Raw genomic sequence first — 20,024 nt, forward strand, 5'->3', positions numbered from 1 at the left:
TGCCAGTACTAGAAAAGGATTTTCAGAGTGTAAAACAGAAGGCTGCATTGCTCTCACTGGGTATATTGATGTGCGTGCACCACATTTCTCCAGGTTACCAAGCTTTGTGGCAATGCTGCCTTGCTACAAACTTACACATCCTTCTCCTAAGTAACATGAATTGATTACGCTTCTGCTCTCAAAAGATGCCCCAAACCATTTTGGACATGCTGAAGGAAGAATATTTATGTGAAGAAATGCAGTGGTTTTGCTTTTGATTGTGGGTAGGTGCCAGAGCGAATGCCTTCTTCACAATCAATGGTTGCATTTCATATTAGTGCAGTTTAAAGAGTACATGATGGTTTTAAAGTAGATCGTAGATCATATCACAGTCAGATTGAGAAGACTGGTGTGGGTTGGCAAGTACACGTGCTGGACATGCTCTACACGAGATCTGCAAACAGGACATGACTGGAAAGGAAAAACATTAGGAAATTAGCTTACTTGGTATTTTGTGTGTCTACACTTTTTGGAGACTTCCCTCCATGTACATGTAACAGCAATTTTCCATCGTCTCCATACTTTAATGGTGGCTGTTGTCAGAAACATGCAGCTAATTCTTACCCTCACATCAGTAAAGTTAGCACAGCTAAAGCTCACCTTTTCCAACATCATCTGAACAGATTGTTTTTAAAAAATGTTTCACTAGAATATCAACATAAATGTATTAATCCATGACTCTTAGATATTCAGAAAATCAAAACTTCCAGGTGTTTGGTTAAGTCACATCTCAATAGCATGGCAATTACCTGTAATTGGGCAGCGCAGGTCTTGCAGCATACTGTGTGGCCACACGGACAAAAGGTTGAATTGATTTCTTCTTCACAACACACCATACAAAGCATGGACTCCTTCAGCTTCCGCAACTTCTCTTGCAGAGCTTTTGTTTGCTGGCAGCTAAGACCCTCACAATTGTCGCAGTTCATGCTACTTTCTGAAGACTTAAGGGGGGAACTTGGTGGGGTTTGGTCACTTCTTGAAACAAGATCCACAATGCCAGCATTGTAAAGAGCTCGCCTTGCATGATCATAAACTTCTTTTGATGTTCTTTTAATGTCAAAGACATATTTTTTACCAAGATTAATGTTTTCATTCAGGAATAGAGATGCTAGGTGGCCCTTTAAGTCTCTGCTATACTGCATCATGACAGCACTGGTGACAGTGTCACACCTATAAAACAAGAGGACAAATGCAAGCTTGGTTAGTTAATACCAGTAAAACTATCCCTACAATAATTTTTTCCCAAAGTTAAAAGTAACAGCACTGAAATTCAACCAAACTAAGCTCTTAAATATTGTTTGTGTGACAACTCTTTGAAAAGTATAAAGTGAAAAACTGACAGTTATTTTAAGAGCTGCCCATGAAAAGGGCCTTAACACATTATATAAAGAAACAACACTTGCTTAATCTAGAGTTCAGATTTGCAACACCTCTTTTACATGGCAATTTCCAAACACTGCATTAAAGAATTCCAACGATTAATCTTTGGCCTAACAGCTCTTTCTTTAGACATGCTCTAAAGAATTTAGCACATAGTCAAGTAACGTCTTTAACTAAATTTCCTCTCAGTACTTTACATACTAGTATTATATCATCTGAAGGGAACCAGTGTGAATGCAGTACAGAGAATTAATCCATTAGTATTTGCTGCTGCGTATTTCAGCCACCCCAACCATGCCTATTACATATTTCTGTGACACTTAAAATCCACAGAAAGCCTATTAAGGCAAGTAATTTCCCTAGACAACGTAGAAAACCAAATACAAACACCCAACAGGGCCTCACAGGGTCTAAGATCAAAGATCTAAGCTTATAGCCAAACGCTATTGCCTAACCAAAATTATGCTACAAATAAAATCAGAAACTGCAAAGGACAGCAGAAGTTAGAAGCAGAGCCAAAGACCAAAAAGTTAAGACTGATTTAAGAAGTTATGTTTGTTTGAGTAGCCTGGAAAAAAGTATGAAGAGTGCAAAGCAGCAGAGGAATGGCATGTAATTACAGAGCAGAACAAGACATGCTTAACATCAGACCCAAAAAATAAGCAGTGGTTAGAAAGACAGCTGGTTGATGTTAATTGCTGTAACTATTGAAATGATCTAATTTGAAAAGCTGGAGAGATCTTTGCCTAGTGAATGTATCCTCTGCTTTAAGTCCATTTCTTCTCTTGAAGTAATTGAAACCAGTATGTGGTAGTTAAGAGAGAAAACACCAAGTGTCTTTGGCTAAGCAATCCTATAAATGAATATTAAAAAAGGAAAGGTTAGTTAGCTTTTAAGGATAAAGGCACTTTCCATAAACTGCTACATTGCACTTTCATCAAAGTTAAAATGATCTCCAGGTGTCTGTAATGATGCGCTGAAGGTGCTTCCTCAAAAAATACATACAAAAACTGAGTGTCTTTACTACTTAGTTCTACTTATCAATGTTGGACCTGAGTAGGAATGAAAAGAGATTTACAAAAGTCAGCAAACAACAAATGAGTCTAGCGCTCCAAAGAACAACAGGATTAAAAAGAATGAACGGATAGCTTCTGGCACGAAACAAAGTCCTGTGCATATGGGCAACGACAGTGGAACTGTAGGAAGATTTAAATATGTGGGATGGGAAGGTGGCATACAAATAACTTCTATCAACTGGAGGAGAAAAAGGAGAAAAAGCATATGTGCATAAGAGCTGCATCTACAGATTCTGGACAGGATCTTTGATCTCCTTTGCGCTCTCGTTCTCCCTCTTGCACGGGGACAAAAATTGTACATCTTGTTTATGAAGTATCAAAAAACGCTGTAAGTTTATATTCTGAAGAGCTGTTATTTATTGCACTAGACTGAGAAATTTTGCTTACTTGTCTTGCATTCCCATGCCACAAAATGGAAAGCGGCAAAGACCTGTTCAGCTTCTCGACTTAAGAGGAAAGTAGACTGCAAAGAATGAAATTTTGCAAAAGAACCGAGATGCAGGCAGGCTGCTGGATGCTTAAGCACTTAATTCAAATACTGCAGTAAAAAGCAGCAGCAGTTGCCTCTAGTGGCAATACTGACCTGTAAAATGCATGTGTCTCTGTAATTGCTCTGTAGAGTCCACTTGCTGCCCTTGTACTAATCATCTTAAACAAGAGAACTACACTATTACCAGACTCCTTGGTAATAGTCAGATAGACATTCTTCCCAGACTGAGTTGCCATTTGAACAACAGGATAAGCAATTCTGTAAATGAATATATAAAAAAGAAAGGTTATTTAGCTTTTAAGGATAAAGGCATTTTCCACAAACTGCTACAGAGCAGTTTCATCAGAAGTTACAATGATCTCCAGTTGTTGTCTGCAATGCTGGATTGAATATGCCGCCTCAAAAGCGCATACAAATAAAATCAAGAGCATTAAGGCCAGCTGTCATCTCAATTATAAGCAGATAGTGACCTCAGACCCTACATTCTAACAGCTCCTTTTAGTAAATCAGAGAGCAGTTTTGTGTATTTATGTAAAAACTACAAGCATGCTCAGCAAATCAGAAAAGCAGATGAAAATGGTTCCACAAAACACTTACCTGTTGATAGGACTGAAGTCATCTTTACAGATGGCTATGCCTTCAGGTCCAACACCAATAAGGAGTTTTTGCCCTTCACTATCTCTCACTGAATGCCACTCTACCCCGTAGTTCTCCAGCGTTGTAACAATCTGTAGAACTTGGTATTCAGCAGAAGCTTGACTGAGACCTTCTAGCTCCTTGTGCTTTGCAATAATGCTGTTGATAAAAAGATTGAAAATAGGTGAATGCCATTATTGTTAGCAGCTTGTTGTAACTTTGTTTTTCCAATGACCTAGTTAAATTAAGTGCTCCTGACCTGCTTTTTACCTGGCTACACATTTCCAGTAATCACAAACCAGAGAGAACTGAGAATTACCCAAACATCCCAAGAACGTTCACTGAAAGACACTGATGTGTATTTGCTTTGAAATGAAAAAGCTACATGTAATCAAAGCTTTCCAACTAAGACTCCCCACAACATAATTACTTAAACAACCACTACGTTCATAACTAAAACAAACAAACAAAAAACCAACAGAAATTATGACACACAAGTTTCTTGATGTTCAGAACTGATCTGTAACGATGTTTCAGGAACTCTGTTTACTTCTCAGTTTAAGGGTACTGAGCCAAATAAATTTCTTTTTACTTTCTTTCACAAGTGTAGGCATACTTGCAATTTGATTACCCTGCTCACAAGTATTTAGGTATCTGTATTTCCCCAGGTACTTTTTTGCTTTTCACAAAAAATACTCACAATTGAGCTTAAAACTAAACTGAAATTAGAACATTAGTTCAAAACACAACCTGAATGTTTATCTCCAAAGTTATCTATCATTACCTCTGACAACACAAGATACACTATAGCATCAGCAATTAAAGGTTTAAGAAAGATCTTAAGTTTTTGGTCTCAAAAAAGGAGGTTGTATCATTGTACTCATTTTACCTCTCCAAAATGGCAGTGGTGAGCTCTTTTGCACACAACTCTTCATAATTGTACTTGGCAGTGTTCTGGTTATAATCTCCAAACTTCATCTGTGCCAACAACGCACTAAGTTCAATTGCATTCTCTGAAGAACACTGAAGATTACCAGCAAGAAGATCTTCTTTTACATGCAAGAAAAACATATGCCTGCAATAGAATCAGAAATGTTTGCTTACACAAAATGTTACAAGATGTTTGTAACCAAGACACAAATCAAGTAATGTATCAGATGTTTGGTAATCAAGATTTTGCAATAAATGTACCAAATAGAGAAAGTCTGGCACAAGGAAAAGAAAAGAGCCTCCATCTTATTATTCACTTACCTTCATTTATAGCCCCATCTTTGTAACATCTAAAAGCACTGTTAAAAGAAACGAGCACTTTAATATCATTTTCTTAAAAGTAAGAACTACTTAACTACTAAGGCCACCTAGTAATTTCAATTCAATGAGTAAGGTATCAATAAAATGTATTTGGATTAGTTTCAAATGTTTAAATTTTCTTGGTTGCCATTGACAAGTTATCCTGCAGAAAAGCAAATTTGTGAAGAAACCAGAATGCAGACATTCGTCATGCCACAGAAACCTGTTTTCTCTACACAGCTGAAACCTCTGCCACCAAAAGAAGATGATGGTTTGGCCAGCAACATGATTAACAGCATTAAACACCTGAAAACACATTGTAAGATAAACCACAAAAACATCTATAGTGTAAGCATATTTGTCAGACAAACCTTTCTTTACTCTTGGGATGCAGGCAGTTTTGACATCTAGTTGGAAAATTCACCAATCTGCTCTTAATTATCTAATAGATCAGGTAATTAGACAACTCGAAATTTCCTCCAACACTTAACAGCAGGCTGATAATTTCCCCTGCAATCTACCTTAAATTTTGTAACTTCGTCTGTATCTTGCCTCAAGGAAGACAATAAAAATTAGCATTTGTTCTTAAACCTTAACATATTTATGAAAACCAGATGAGTGGCTATGTATCACTGAAAAAAAAAATCTTTTAGTAAATGAAGCCTATTGCCCACAGGAACATGTGTCGTGGCATCCACGGTAATGGAACATTGACATTTTACTTTTCTAATAAAGCGTAGCCTACTTTTCTTAAAGAGCTGTATTGAATCACTCATCAGTGTGGTGGGTTGAAATTCAAGATGCTAGTAAGTGATTAGCTTTCCTTCCAACAGCAATTTTTCAGTGTCTTACACACATCCTGTTGCAGCTCCTTGCAATTCCATGCGCGGCAGAACAAACAGAGCTACTTCTTCACTACCATGAACAACTACATAGCTTGCAAAATTTTTGTTTACTTTTAGCCCTATGGTAAATGCTGCAGCTATGAAAATACTCTCCCCTGAAAGATGCCCCACATCCAGAACTTTTGAAATCAGGAAAAAAATAGGTATTAAATTACCCCAAATGCTGCCCTACAACTCATTTCCTGCAGCAAGTCACAGCTCCAATGCCTCCCTTTGCAAGCAGTTTGAGACATGCTAGAGCTTCAGTGGCAAGAGGACCGTAACTTCAGACAGAACAGTTGTCTCCACTGTTAAGGTTCTTGTTTCTTGGAGAAAGTCCCAAACCTCTGCTCTGATCCCTTTATCTGACCTAACTCTTAACTCTTTTCTGCATGGCTTGGGCCTCAGAAAGGCCTGCCTGTGGCTTTTAAAACGCCTAAGATGTGCACTCCTTTTGGGGCTCAGTCCATAAATCTAAAGTATTCAATGAATAACTAAAGCACTGTCCAAAAAAACTCAAACAGTGGGCATTTGCCTAAATACCAATCAACACTTCATAAAATAAATGACTCTCTTCATGCACCTTTGATCCTCTGCTAATATCAGACCAGGTTTTCCAGTCATCGTAACTATGTACTAATTACACACACAGTACTTCAAAGAAACATCTGACGATTTTATTCTCATTAGCTGACACACATTTACAACTACCACAACTAAATGCTTGTAGTTTATTTTATGCATATGACAGCACAAACTACAGAGGAAAAAAAATCAGCCTTCTCCCCTTGCTGGGAAGACCTTATTGACAGCAAGAGAGGAGCTGAAAAAAAGATCACTCCTGCAAATACAGATGTATTACAGAAACAACTGCAGCACAGATATGGCTTTGTCACATCCCAGTACTAAAAGGCCAGCAATGGCACAGGGAGACAAAGGAGTTTAAGGTACAGCATGCAGTAACTTCTCAGAAGTGGCTCCTATCACCTAAGGTAAGATATCTCAGAAACTAAGCCACCTTGCATTTTTCTGACACTGGGGCCAAAGGTACGGCACATATATGGCACAGTCAGAGCAAAGTAACTAAAGCTATGCAAGTTGATGTCCTAGCTTGCACTACGGCAAGCTATTTTTTTAAGTCAGAAAACAGACAAAACCGTATGTACTTAACAGTCCATTTCAAAGTAATTGGTCTGCACCTAAGAAAACCATTGCTGGCCCAAGTCCATTGCCTAAACCCCACCTGTAATAGGTCTGAAACTATTTAACAGAACTCTCCAGTGAAACGAGTTAGTGACTGACAGGGTGTCATGGGTTGAGTTGATGATATTCTATACCATGCTGCTGTCATGCCAGTCTCACAATGGAAGTGCTGGCTGGAGCAAAAGTATTATGGGGCTTGAAGTTCAGACTTCAAGGTGACATGAAAGGCTTCATCTTTCAGTTGATGGTTCCAGTGTCTGGGTGTTTAGGGTATTGGGTCTTTTCTGCTTGGCTGGCTTCTGCTGCTGCTTCTGCATTTTTGTTACATTTTTCTGCCAACAGGCTAAGGTAATTGTGGCACTGTATAATTTCCAGTAAAACTCTTTATTTCAACCTAGAAGGGGTCTTTCCCTCCCATCTGTGCGGGGAGAGAGGGAGTCTCATGAGAGCAGGCTGTATTAATCCAGGACAGTCCATATTTGGCACCCAATGTGGGGCCTGGGCCCGAGAGTCAAGTTGACATACCAAGAGAATTCAATTCTGCTAGAGCAAATTTGTTCACCCTGTATCTGCTTTGGTATGTTTCCCTTCATGTCAAGGCATTTATTTTACTGGCTGTGTTGCCTTCCTTGATTACACTACGCAAGCTCTTACACATTTTTCCAACTTGTTCTCCCTATGGTTATCTTCCATGGTACTCTTTGTCACCTTGGAGAAACACAGTTAGTGACATGTTTGATGTTATGACTGGATTATTTCACTGCTTCTTCAGTTAAGAGGGGTTCTGCATGCAGTACTATCATTTATCAGTAATCTCACACAGCTGACAAATTAAATAGAACACTTGTTCACCTTTTGAGGGTTTCGAATATCCTTGGGACACCAACACCAGACTGCTTCTGTTGTCACATCTCTTAAATGTGTGCCTGGTCTTGACCACAGTAATACAGACCTTTTCCAATAATACCATTTGGAGACCTGCCCTGAGGCTAGATAATTATGAGAGGCAGAATACGTGAGAGCATTGGCAAGTGCTAAGATGGTGGTCACCTCTGGTGGTTTGGAATTTCACCCAAAACCCTGACAAGCTGGTGAAATGTTTGGAAAAAGTCTGTTGTCAGCTCGGAAGTTCCCAAGAGACAAAAATCACTGTGACATGTTGGGGTCTGGCCCATGCCTATTAAGGCCTTCTCATCACTGTTCAGAGTGCTGAGGCAAGAGGTGGTCTCTGGACATACAGGCAGACCAATAGGCATGGCAGCTGCACCAGAGAACCAGCCAGTACCAGCTGCCCCTGTACAGAAAAAGAAACCAGCTCCTCTGGTAAAGGATGGGGATCAGTCAAGGTCATCACGGGAAGGTGAGGAAGAACAAGTGGTGGTCAGTCTTTGTACCTCTGGCCCAGGACAAAGAGTGGATGATGTGACTAGGAGGGTCTGGCAATACAAGGGAAGTCTCTCTTCCTCTGTCCAAGCCCGTGTTTCACCTGTGAAGGAACTGTCCGACATGACTGGGCAAATCCAAGAGAGCACTTTATGCTCCCCACTGGTATAGCCTCATGTTTCAGCCATGAGGAGCAGGTGCTTTCCTGTCCATTGGGGAGAATCTGTGAGGTACGTGCCACAGCATACCCTTCGGTTTTACTTACATGACAATGGGGAAAGCGTGAGGAAGTATACAAGAATTGCATGAAAATTCTCCCCAGAAGAATGCTGCTCCAGTTTCCAGTGGAAAACAGTAGACAAGCTGATACTACTTCTGATCTGCCTGGACTCCCAAAACACCTTCACAAGATGCAAGTGATTCCAGTCAGAACTAGAGGGACCCTGCCTCCAACCAGATGGAGGAGAGGGACAACTAGTTTTTTCAGACCATACAGATCTGATGGATTGGCAAGCTGAACCCACAAGAATAAAAACCTTTAGGAGATACAAGCACACAATGGAGTCTGGTGCCAAACTACAAAGGGTGGAACCTGTTTGTGTTTCTGGTGTGACATGTGAGTCCTAACACCTGGATGTGTCAGAAGCAGAGCACCACAATGCAAGCCACAATTTGCTTTCACTTGGATAGGTTGAAGGAATCACTAGAATTGACTGCCCCAAGGGATGGAAATAGACCATTTGGACTGGTCACAGACCCACTGGATCAGGGTGGAACTCCGGAGCATCAGGAGGGAGAAGTATTCTGTGCACTGTGTAAGACCTCATTTTGAGTATGAAGAGACAGTGAAATGATGTATGATGTACATTGTTTGATGTTAATCGCTGCTGGGCATGACATAGATGGTATAAAATAAGGGGTGAAGAATGCCATGGCTTGAGTCAAGTCTGTGGATGATATTCAATACCCTGCTGCCATCCTGCCAGTTTCAAAAAGAAAGCACTGGCTGCAGCAAAAGTATCATGGGGCTTGAAGTTCAGATTGTAACAAGAGGGTTCCTGTTCTGGTTGCTCCTTCCAGTTTCTGGGGTTTTGGGGTGCTGGACTTTTCTGCTGGGCTGGCTTCTATGTGCTTGAATGGAGGGAACCATTCTATCATTGGCCTATGCTGCTTCTGCATTTTTGTTGTGCATGTCTTCAAACAGACTAAAGTAATTGTATATTGTATCATTTCCAGTAAAAATCTTTATCTGAACCCAGAGTTGTGGGACTTTTTGTGTTGCTTTCCCTGCTGTGTGGGGGGAGAGAGAAGGGCTTGTGAAAGCAGGCCCTGTTAACCCAGGACACAGGGGATGACTGCATACTGAAGTGCTACAGCAGCTGCCCTGAGCCAAAGCTGAGGTAGCAAGTTCATTGCTGTTTGTGTTTTGTTGTTTTGCAGCTTGGTTTTTTGTTTGTTTTGCTGTTACTTACCTTTGTTTGTGTTTAGTTGTCTTTTTTTTTCCTTTTTTCATTTTGAATCCTTAAGGGTGTTTGAGGAAAGAAAAGCATCTAGAAATTGAAAGACAGTGAGGGCTGCAGACATTTTGTACATCTGAAAAAGTCATTGTGATTTATCCATCCAGCCTAAGATTGCACTTCTCAAAAGTTATAATATTTATTGCAAAATCATTCCTCCTCCGGGTTCAAAACATGGCACACCCAGAACCTGATTATGGAAGCAAATTTCTTTTTTTGACAACACTGTAAAAAGGTTTTTTGATCCATAAACAGAAAGACAGAAGATACATTTACGCTAAATACCGTCATGCAAAAGTACATTACTGGGAGTCTTGAGGTAGTTCCTTGTCTGACTCTGCAGAGTCTAAAAGACCCAATAAATCATCTGTAATAAAACTGGTCATGTGACAAATTCAATTAGTTACCAGAAAGTACTCATATAAGTTTCTGTAAATTAGATAGTTTCCTAATCACTTAATGGCACTCAATCCAGAGTCTCTCCCCTATAGGAATTCTCTAGACAATTAAAAGAACCCGATCTGTTAAAGCTTTTCCCACCTCTAACAATGTTCAGGTTGTACAATAAAAGGCACTCAGTTTTCCAAGGACTTTTCAGTGTTAGACTTTTACACTTAATGGAACTTTTCACCAAGTTTGAAAACAAGAAGCTGCTTTAAAAATAAAAACCAACTGTTTAAGTCCTCCAAAAGTTACATTTTTCAATAATGCTAGCAGAATGTCCATTTGATCACCATATAAGAAACTAGTTTCTTCCTGCATCATTCAGCAGTTGAGAAGCAAGTCAAGTCAGACCAACAGTATGTTTCCTACCTCTCACCCCAATATTCTCTTAACATTCTGCAGCTTTTAACTCCTCTTGCCAAAGTTGCATTTCTTAGATTTACAGACTGCATTGGGTTGGAAGAGATCCTCAAAGGTCATCTCATCCAACCTCAAAGGTCATCTTGTCCAACAGCATTGCTGTCAGCAGGGACACCTCCAACTAGATCAGGCTGCCCAAGGCCACATAAGTCTGATGTTGAATGTCTCCAGGGCTGGGGCATCCACCACATCCCATATCAACTAAGTTGGTTTTAGTGGGGCTTATAATCTGGAATGTGAAAATCAGTTACTAGAAAACAAAATGTCTGGGACCTGACCTGACTAGGAGTAAGATGTTTCTAATTCCCTTCTCTCCCCTCTTTCTCCCAGAATCTCAATTTTTCTGGTGAAACCAACACTGCTAGCAATGAACATGCCAAAAGCAAAGACTTCAATAAAATCACCCTAAAATTAACATGTCAGTAGCACCTCGCACTTCCAGAACCAGACTTGAATGTGCAGACACCTCTAGCTTTTGAGAAACCAAAGGGAGGAGGGAATTGCATAGATTCATAGAATGGGTTAGGTTGGAAGGGAGCTAAAGAAATCATCTAGTTCCAATGCCCTGCCATAGGCAGAGACACCTTTCACTAGCCCAGCTTGCTCAAGGCCTCATCCAACCCAGCCTTAAACACCACCAGGCTTTAAATATGCACAAAAAAAAAAAAATCTTTGCAGCTCTGAACTTTACCAATCATCAATGGTCATGGCTCCCATCTTAAAACCTGCCAAACATTTTGGGACACTGAACAACTAGTGACAGCTTTAAGAACAAGCAGAACTTTCCATTTCACTTGTAGTCTGAGTTGTACACATGACAGCATTAGTACAAAAGACAGTCTATATAATCTAAACCAGCCCCATAGTTCTCCCTCCTCACTCATGCTAACTGAATATTCCTGTATATTCAATTACAGAACATTTCCTTTGAGTTTGATAGTTCAAAACAGCACACAAAAACTTGATTCAAGGAGAAAACGTGAAGTTTGCCAAAGCTAGACTTCTTTAGTCACTGCCCAGTCAGAATTTTTTCCTTTCCAAAAGAAAAAGGATTTTTAGAATTAGAATAGGATGACATGCTTTCTTCAGATACACTGGTAATTTCATATTCATTTTGTATCCTCATTTTTGTCTCAGTGCTTTTCATACAGTTTAAGTTTTGTGCCTATTAAATCCCTCAGTAAAATCAAAAGTACGTTGTGATTAGTGTATTTCAGTTGCACAAATAATTTGAAAGAAATGCTGCAAAAAGAGGAAGCTGCAAGGAGATTTCATCAGACAGTCCATTTCACAAAAAACTATGCCAGTAAAGTCACAAACCTAGACATCACCTCAGTTGCTTTTTGCCTTTCTCTGAAACCATTTATGCAGGTTGACTATACTGAACACCACTACCAGAAATAGACATCTGTATTTCACTACAATGAAATCACTACAGGACACAAATCACTTCATTATTGCAAATGGAATTGTAAGTGCTATGAAAAGTGTACAATATAGGATTAATTTCTTTCTTGGCTCACTGAAGACAACTCTGTGCATCAGGATTCAAAGTTGTGCACTGAAAGCTTTGTTTCTACTACATTCTAGGAAAGGAAAACAGGGCAGTTAGATATCTAAAGACTATATTAAAAGTTTTAAGCTCTAAACTTTGCTGCCACTGAAAACAGTGACAAATCCCAACCCTTTAGCCATAAAGTTCCTGTATACAACTCATAATTCCTTAACTAGAAATAGAGCCAAAAGAACCCATTCTCTTGCTAGACTACCAGCATGAAATCTTAGTATACATCCCAAAGAAACATCTGTTCTCTTTGGGTATGACATCCCTTACACCACAGCTTAAGGCTCTTGCCTACTGTGAAGTAAATTTTCAACTCTAGAGTCTAAGGGAATTGTAATTGTACACATATATTGGTAAAGGTACCTTAGCAACATAATACAATGCTCTTTAAAGCAGGTAAGACCACTCCATAAGAAAAAGCAAAGCCATCACAGTTACAAAATTGTTTTTCAGGATCTTATTTGTTCTCAACTAAGTGGGTGAAAGGTTACCAGCTGCAATTCAGCCCTAATTTAAACAAACAGATCCATTAAACTCATCCTGGTGCCTGTTACAGCAGATTGTTTTACTGCATTGTAACACAAACCACAACACTGCTGCATTGGCTAACCAGTAAGATAACAGCATGTTTCTCTGATTTTCTACATACTACACATCTAACTGCTTCAACCATTTTACAAGACAGTTCTTAATTATAATTACTAGACCTGAACAATGATGCAAACCCAGAGTACTTTGTAAATACATACTAGCAAACATCACACAACTTTTCAACAGCTTCCAAAATGATTGCCCATCTCAAGACTGGCAAAATACAGCTCTTTTGAACACTTGGTGAAACTGTATGATTTGTTAGAAACTGAGATGTTAAATTGTCATGGCTTATATAGGAATATTGGATTTTCAGTGATATTACACAAGTAACTTAGCCCATTTTGAAGTACATTTGGATAAATGTTACATTACTCAAAAATTACTTGCTTCTGAATTTTTTGTCCAGTTACTGCAATGTCATCTTTATCTGCCACACTGAAAAACACAGTTCTCCTGGATGAGGATTTGGCACAATTCGCCTCTTCTGCAGCTCGGCACACACTCTCGTGACGGTGGATGCAAGTTTCAAGACCTCTCAGCTCCGTGTTTCACAAAGATAGCTTTTAGGCCAAGCAAAGCTTTCTGCCCGAGACGGTGCGAGCCAATGGGGAGCTGCACTCCCCGACCTGCAGCGGCCTGCTGCAGCCGCTGATTAACAGAGCTGAGGTTACTGCCGGTCTCTGACCTGGGGTTACACCGCTCCGCACCCCGCGGTAAGTCCCCTTTTCTCCCCCTATCACAAAGTCTCCCGAGCAGTGAAAGATAATCATTTCTAAGTCCCAGCTCCTCGCTGGAAAAGTCAACACAAAAACCAAAACACAGAACGCCCATAAATCACTGACAAAACAACCTGCTCTTTTTTTGTTTGTGGTTTTGATTTTTTTTTTTTTACTAACTGTTGCATGACCTAGTTTGGGAGCCCTCACTACAAGAAAAGACATTGACATGTTTGAGCAGGTCGAGAAAAGAGCAAGGAAGATGAAGGGTTTGGAGAAAGGGTCTTGTGAGGAGCAGCTGAGGGAAGTAGAATTGTTTAGCCTGAAAGAAAGCAGGCTTAGGGGAGACCTCACTCTCTGTAACTACCTGAAAGGAGGCTATAGCAAGGGGGGGGTTGGTTCATTCTCCCAAGCAACAAGCAAGAGAAAATGGCCTCAAGTTGCAGTTGCAAATCGCAGCTGCAGTTTAATTTGGATATTAGGAAAAATCTCTTCACTGAAAGGGTTGTCAAGCCCTGGAAAAGAGCCAGGAAAAGGGGTACAGGTATTTAAAAGACAGATGTGATGTCCAACCAAAACAATTCTATGATTCTAACAAGAAACAGTGCAAACAAACATGACATAAGGAAAAGTTTATAGAATCATAGAATTATTGAGGCTTTAGTATCACCAAATCCAAATAGTCTAGATCTTGGATGATCACATCTATCTTTTAAGTAGAATGATATCAGTCCTTTTCAAGTCAATGTAATTTTCAAGTCAATGCAATTTTCCAGTCAAAAAAACAGTGAGGTTGTTCCAACTCCTTTAAAAAAGCATATCATTCACATTTCAGACTTGTTTGTACACCTCTACTTGACAACAGCATATTAAATTTGAAAAGCATTCTTCCACTGAAGCACTTCGATTCCACTGAAAGCAATTCCAATCTACAAAAATTCAGCACCGTGCAGTTAAACTAAAAACTGAAACTGAGATCCAAAGAACAATAGAAATAAACCAGTTACAACCCTGTAAAAGAAAAGAAAGTGTAGTAGGAAGGTTTTTTCCTTCCATGAATTCTCCCATTCACAAAGGACCTGGTGAAAGTAGATTGTTGCTACAGCAGTCAAAAGTACAATAACCTGCTGTCTTTGCTCTCAGTAATAAGAGAACTTCCTTTGTGTAAGATTAAAACACACACCAATGAAAGGTAACTGATGATGCTGAGTTGGCTAGATAGCTTTTCACATAGGCCATAGAAACCTGAATGTTAAATTGCTACAAACATACTCCTGAGTCAAACTGAGGTGCAAGGCAAGGATTTCTATTGAAGCAATTGGACTGAGGTTTACAAAGCTTCCTAAGTATAGACAAAACAACTCAGTCACAACATCCACTATAATCATTATGAAGCATAACAAAACTTGGAATTACTTGCAGCTTCCCAGATTCCAAAAGCAGTCTCGACATGCATCTGATTTTTATCTAAAAACAACGCCAGAGGCAGCAAGACAAATTTCCCCAGTGTTCTACACACAAGGGACCAGAAGGCAACAACTGCCAGAAACACCCTCTACATGAGTTGTGCACGTAACTGCTGAAAGCAACCAAGGATACCCATCATGGTTTGTCAACCAGTACACTGATTTTCTAAGATAAGACAGAAGGTGTCAGTGCTCCAGTTGTGCAGCTAATCCTTACAAGTCTATGACATAACTATTGATGTGAAGTTCAGTGACAGGTTTAACAAGTTTTTCAGCTTCTTGTTACCACACATGCTTAAATGCAACCAATGTGAAGACAGTTATGTGTATATGCAAATCCTCAAGCATACCCCAGCATAAAAAATTTAATCTACTAAAACTGTCAGCAGCACAGAAATACACATTGATCACAAGCACTATGGAATTCTAGGTCTGCAACCCACAGACTACTGGGCATATACAACTAGAAGCCAGTTACTGCAAACTGGTTTGCAACTTGTATTTCTATCAGGAAAGCTAAAAATTCTCAGGATGTAGACTGAACAGCTTAGCTGAGGCCTCAGGACTATTCATGTTTTCAAAACAGAATGATGTTAAATTCTAGTTTCAATGCCAGTTACTTTACAAAATAAGTATTTCCAGAGTAGATTTTTAACAGCTCTTCTGATGATTGTGCCTCAGTACTAAAACATTAGATTTAGGACATTCACATTTCATACATAAAAGAAAGCTTATCCCACTTACCATCTTTACAGTGGACAAGCACTTGCTCCTTTGATGTACACACACAAGCTGTTGTTCTCCCTACACAACCTGTCTTTTAGGCCCCTGGGGTATGTTTCACCAATTCAAGCCCTCTATTAACTTGCACAACCTGCCAAGTCCTGCACTGACAGTGTTGAAGGCAGGAACACAGGTGTCTGCAAAAACCTGGTAAACATTCATCAAGGATAGCATAAAAATGCCAATCATGTCAGCTCTAGGTTTTCTCAAATTCATTCTGATTTAGAGCATGGAGACAGACACAAATATGCTCAGCGCAATCTCTGCTGCATCATCAGTTATAAAATTATTTTGCTCCCTTTGTTCTACATAGAAAGACTTTGTTATCTGGGTTTATACTTATCCTCACTAAGAATATTTCAAGGAGTATAAATTAATTTAAGGAAAATACTCAGAGCCCAAAGATATGCTACAGAAAATTCATCTTGCAAAAAAATAAGGTACCTCCAAACTGGAATTTGCATCTGCCTATAAAGCTATTATATAGGACACCTAGGGGCTAACTCCACAAAATCCCAAAAACTTCAATCAGATTGATGAGCTGAAGCCACTGCTCTCCAGAAGCCTCTCCCCTGCACATCAGTTCAAGAAACATGTGCATGGTCCTAACTCAAAACTTTTTTCCTACAAACACTAAATCGTGCTGTCAAACTGAACAAATTCTTTAGACAAATACTCTGTGCAGAGCAGCCACATTGTATCCATGGTCTTAATTCCAAAAGTACCAAATTAAGGTGGTAGTGAAAACATATTTTGTCACTATCATATAGACACTAATTTCAGTCTGCCCCACTTACATTAACTGTACTATATACAACTAACAGGAAAAATCCACTGAAAGGTGAGGATAAAACAGGTATGTGCTCTGCTTTCTTTAAGGATAGCTCAGTTGCAATTCACATGGCAATCAAACTCAAGGAGTAAAAGCAAGTACTATTAATCTTACAAAACCAATTCTTACAACTGGCTAACAGCAAAGCAATGTAGTTAAGACTGTTCACAGAAGTGAAACAGCTGTTTCTTTTGTAGCCTCAAAAGGCCCATAGCCATTTGAAAGTTAGTGTAACATAATACCAGACAAAAAGGAACTCAGTAAGTTTTTTTGCTCTGTGGGAGGAATTGTTTCCTGCCTTTCTGTACCAGTGGTTTCAAACGACCTGGAGTAACACCACTGAAGGGGTTACTGTCGGACACGCAAATACCATATAAATAATTCGCCACTGGTAGCTTAGTTTCTTTCACTTTCAGCATTAAGTGCTCATGGAATTACCTATACTCATTACTTACTGGTAGCTACATGACATCTACAATATTACCAGCTTTATTATTTTAGAAAATGAAAAAGGAATAATACATTTAAATAACACTAAGATTTCAAAACTATACAGAAACATCAAGCAAGATGACCAGTGGAATAAATACAACAAATGTGTAATCGCTTTCATAAGTTATAGAAACTGAAAACAAAGTAACTTGAATATACTTACAACTATCTTTAACTTACCTTGTCTGTTCTTGTAAAATAAGATGTGGCTCTACAAAAAACTTGACTCTTAATTTCAATCGATAAGGGGCTAAACCATCCATCTGCTGGGAGATCCTGTTCCTCAAATTAAGCCACAAATTCTCCCCTTTGCTGCCAGTGAACTGCAGTCCAAAATAATCAACTTCTATTATTCCCAACCTTCTGCAAACCTGAAATAAGAGGTTCTTTATTGCGAGGCTACAAGACAATGATATCAAGTATTATCTGAACCAAGTACCGTTTCAGACTACCAAAAAAAAAATACATCATTCTGTAAGCACCTTTTTATAAAAGATTTCTTAACTGGATGTTAAGTTGCACACAGACGAATACTAAGAATAAACTGGAATTTCTCTACTACCTGAAAGCTACATGGAATTCCACAGTCAAATTCCGTTTCCCCTTCTCACCCCCCAGGCCGGGAACTTAAGAGAGCGCATTTCCAGAAGAAGAGAGTCAACATCACAGCCAATAGCACCTTCTAGGCCAGAATTAGAAAAAAGTACAACCCACAAGTTTTATTTAGATGCCACCAACAGGCTGGGCTGCTCTGTTTTGGCTCTCTCCAGCATCCTCACGGCAGCCGCTGCAGCCACATCGAGGCGATGGTAACAGAAGGACAAGAGCACCTGGACTGCAGCTTGGGCCAGCACGGTCCCAGCAGGCCACGGAGACCATTCGGGCACCGCCTGTGCGGCATCACCCCGGCCAGGCAGGTCCCACCCGTGCCCCCCACCTTAGGGACGGAACGGGTTGTAGCAGGGAGGCCGAAGCCCGCCCTCTCAAAACGCGCTGTAAAGCGGAAGGGCCGGAGAGCACTCGCGGCGGGGGGGATGCAGCAACCTCAGCATTCATAATGAAGGGCGGGGGGGGGGGGGGGGCGGAAAAAGGACACTCAAAGAAAAAAAAAACACGAAAAAAAAGAACCCAGAGAACAGCAGGGAGACTGCGGCGGCAGCAGCTCCCCGCCCCCACCGCGGCGGCCGCCCCCACACGGCCCTGCCTCGCGCCACGGCCGCCCTCAACGGCCGGAGAGCGCGCCGGCGGTGCCGCGAGCTGCCGAGGCCCCGCTCTTCGCGCCCCTCTTGCTCTCTGTCCGACAAAGCCGCTGCGTGCCTGTCAGGGACCAACGCTCCCCGCTGCCCGGCGGTCACAATTAACCCCACATACGCCACTGCCACACACACACCGAGCTCTTGCAACCCAGGAAGGCAGCAGGACGGCGGGGAGGAGAGCGCAACCCCTCACCTGGTTGAGGCAGTCCTCGCCGTTTGCTTTCGCCTCTACCTCTACCTCCATCACCACCGCGTCCGGCCTGGTCACATAACACAGCATGGCTGGGGACAGCCAGCGCCGCCGCCGCCGCCGTCACGGATACCCGGAGCAGCTGCTGCGGCCGGCGGAGAATCGCAGCTGACGATACAGGCTCAGGCAGGCACGCGTACCCCGGCCACCGCCCGCCCACGCCCGGACTAACAGCCACCGCCTAGCACACTACCCTCACTGCTTACGCTCCGCCGGCTCTGCTCCCTCTACATATACCCTCCGTCTCCCCCTTCCCACCCCGAGCGGCACCTGCGGACCAATGACGAAGCGCCGCTCATCGCTGCGGGCCGCCGACGCCACCAATCAGCGCCGCTGACATCCCCGGCAAACGGCGGCGGACGGGAGGGTGTTTGTTGTTGTCGCTCTCTGGCGCTCCCTACCGGGTCTCAGGGCCTCAGGCCGCCGACGGACTGCCCCGAACACCCCCGGTCCTGCCGGCGCGAGCGGCCGCGCCGCGGGCTTTGCCTGACCAAATTAGCTTCATTCGCCGCCACTTGCAACAGCCCAGTATTTTTTTACCCTGGAATTATGTCCACTTAAATAGTAGACTCGTAGAATCGTAATTGTTTTGGTTAGAAAAGACCTTTAAGTTCACTGAGTCCAACCATTAATTCAACGTTGCCAGGTCACCATTAAACCATGTCACTGAGCACCACATCTACACGGTTTTTAAATATGTCCAGGGATCATGACTCTGAGACTGCCCTGGACAGCCTGTACTAGGGCTTGACAACTCCTTCAGTGAAAAAATTTTCCTAACGTCCAATCTAAACCTCCCCTGGTGCAACTTGAAGCTGTTTCCTCTTGTCTCATCTCTTGTTACTTGGGAAAAGACACCAACGCTCATCTTGCTACAACCTCCTTGCAGATAGTTGTAGAGAGTGAGAAGGTCTCCCGTCAGAATCCTTTCCTCCAGGTTAAACAACCCCAGTTCCCTCAGCTGCTTCTCAGAAGGTTTGTGCTCTAGACCCTGCACCAAGTTTGTTGCCCTTCCTTGTTGCCCACACCTTAGTGCCTCTTCTCAATGAAAGTGGAGACCAAACTAATTTGGTGGGGACTGTGCACGAAATTAATTCGAGAGTATGTGGCTGACCAGATTAATGCTCTTTCATACTCTTTGGCCTTAGTCCAGCTTTGTATTATGCAGCACTCAAAACAGCGGAAATGTGGAAATTTTAAGAAGGACCAGTCAAGTGATACTGCAGCCTTGATGCACTGTTGTGCTAATGAATGATAGGGCTTTCACAATTGTTGAACTTTGTATGAAGCTTCTAAGTAATTTTTGGCC

General features: G+C 41.3%; 1 protein-coding gene across 1 annotated transcript; it reads right to left on the bottom strand.

The window, feature by feature from the left end:
• Positions 1–65: 65 nt before the first annotated feature.
• On the bottom strand, positions 66–18,745 carry MYLIP (myosin regulatory light chain interacting protein). The gene is made up of 7 exons (XM_054381701.1): positions 18,659–18,745; positions 17,390–17,580; positions 4,511–4,696; positions 3,583–3,780; positions 3,079–3,243; positions 789–1,209; positions 66–450 (listed from the first exon to the last, which is right to left on the bottom strand). Exons 1-7 carry the CDS (start codon positions 18,743–18,745, stop codon positions 361–363), a joined length of 1,338 nt encoding a protein of 445 aa, XP_054237676.1. The 3' UTR covers positions 66–360.
• Between the last annotated feature and the right edge of the window lie 1,279 nt (positions 18,746–20,024).

The sequence above is a fragment of the Indicator indicator genome, chromosome 6 (genome assembly GCF_027791375.1).
Source record: "Indicator indicator isolate 239-I01 chromosome 6, UM_Iind_1.1, whole genome shotgun sequence".
Taxonomy (NCBI): domain Eukaryota; kingdom Metazoa; phylum Chordata; class Aves; order Piciformes; family Indicatoridae; genus Indicator; species Indicator indicator.

Excerpts from the sequence above, each read along its gene's own strand:
- MYLIP (XM_054381701.1), bottom strand. The coding sequence starts at position 18,745 with ATGCTGTGTTATGTGACCAGGCCGGACGCGGTGGTGATGGAGGTAGAG. Across the intron at positions 3,781-4,510 it reads ACCACTGCCATTTTGGAGAG|CATTATTGCAAAGCACAAGG; the intron begins GTAAAATGAGTA and ends TTTTATCAACAG. Across the intron at positions 3,244-3,582 it reads GACTTCAGTCCTATCAACAG|AATTGCTTATCCTGTTGTTC; the intron begins GTAAGTGTTTTG and ends ATTCATTTACAG.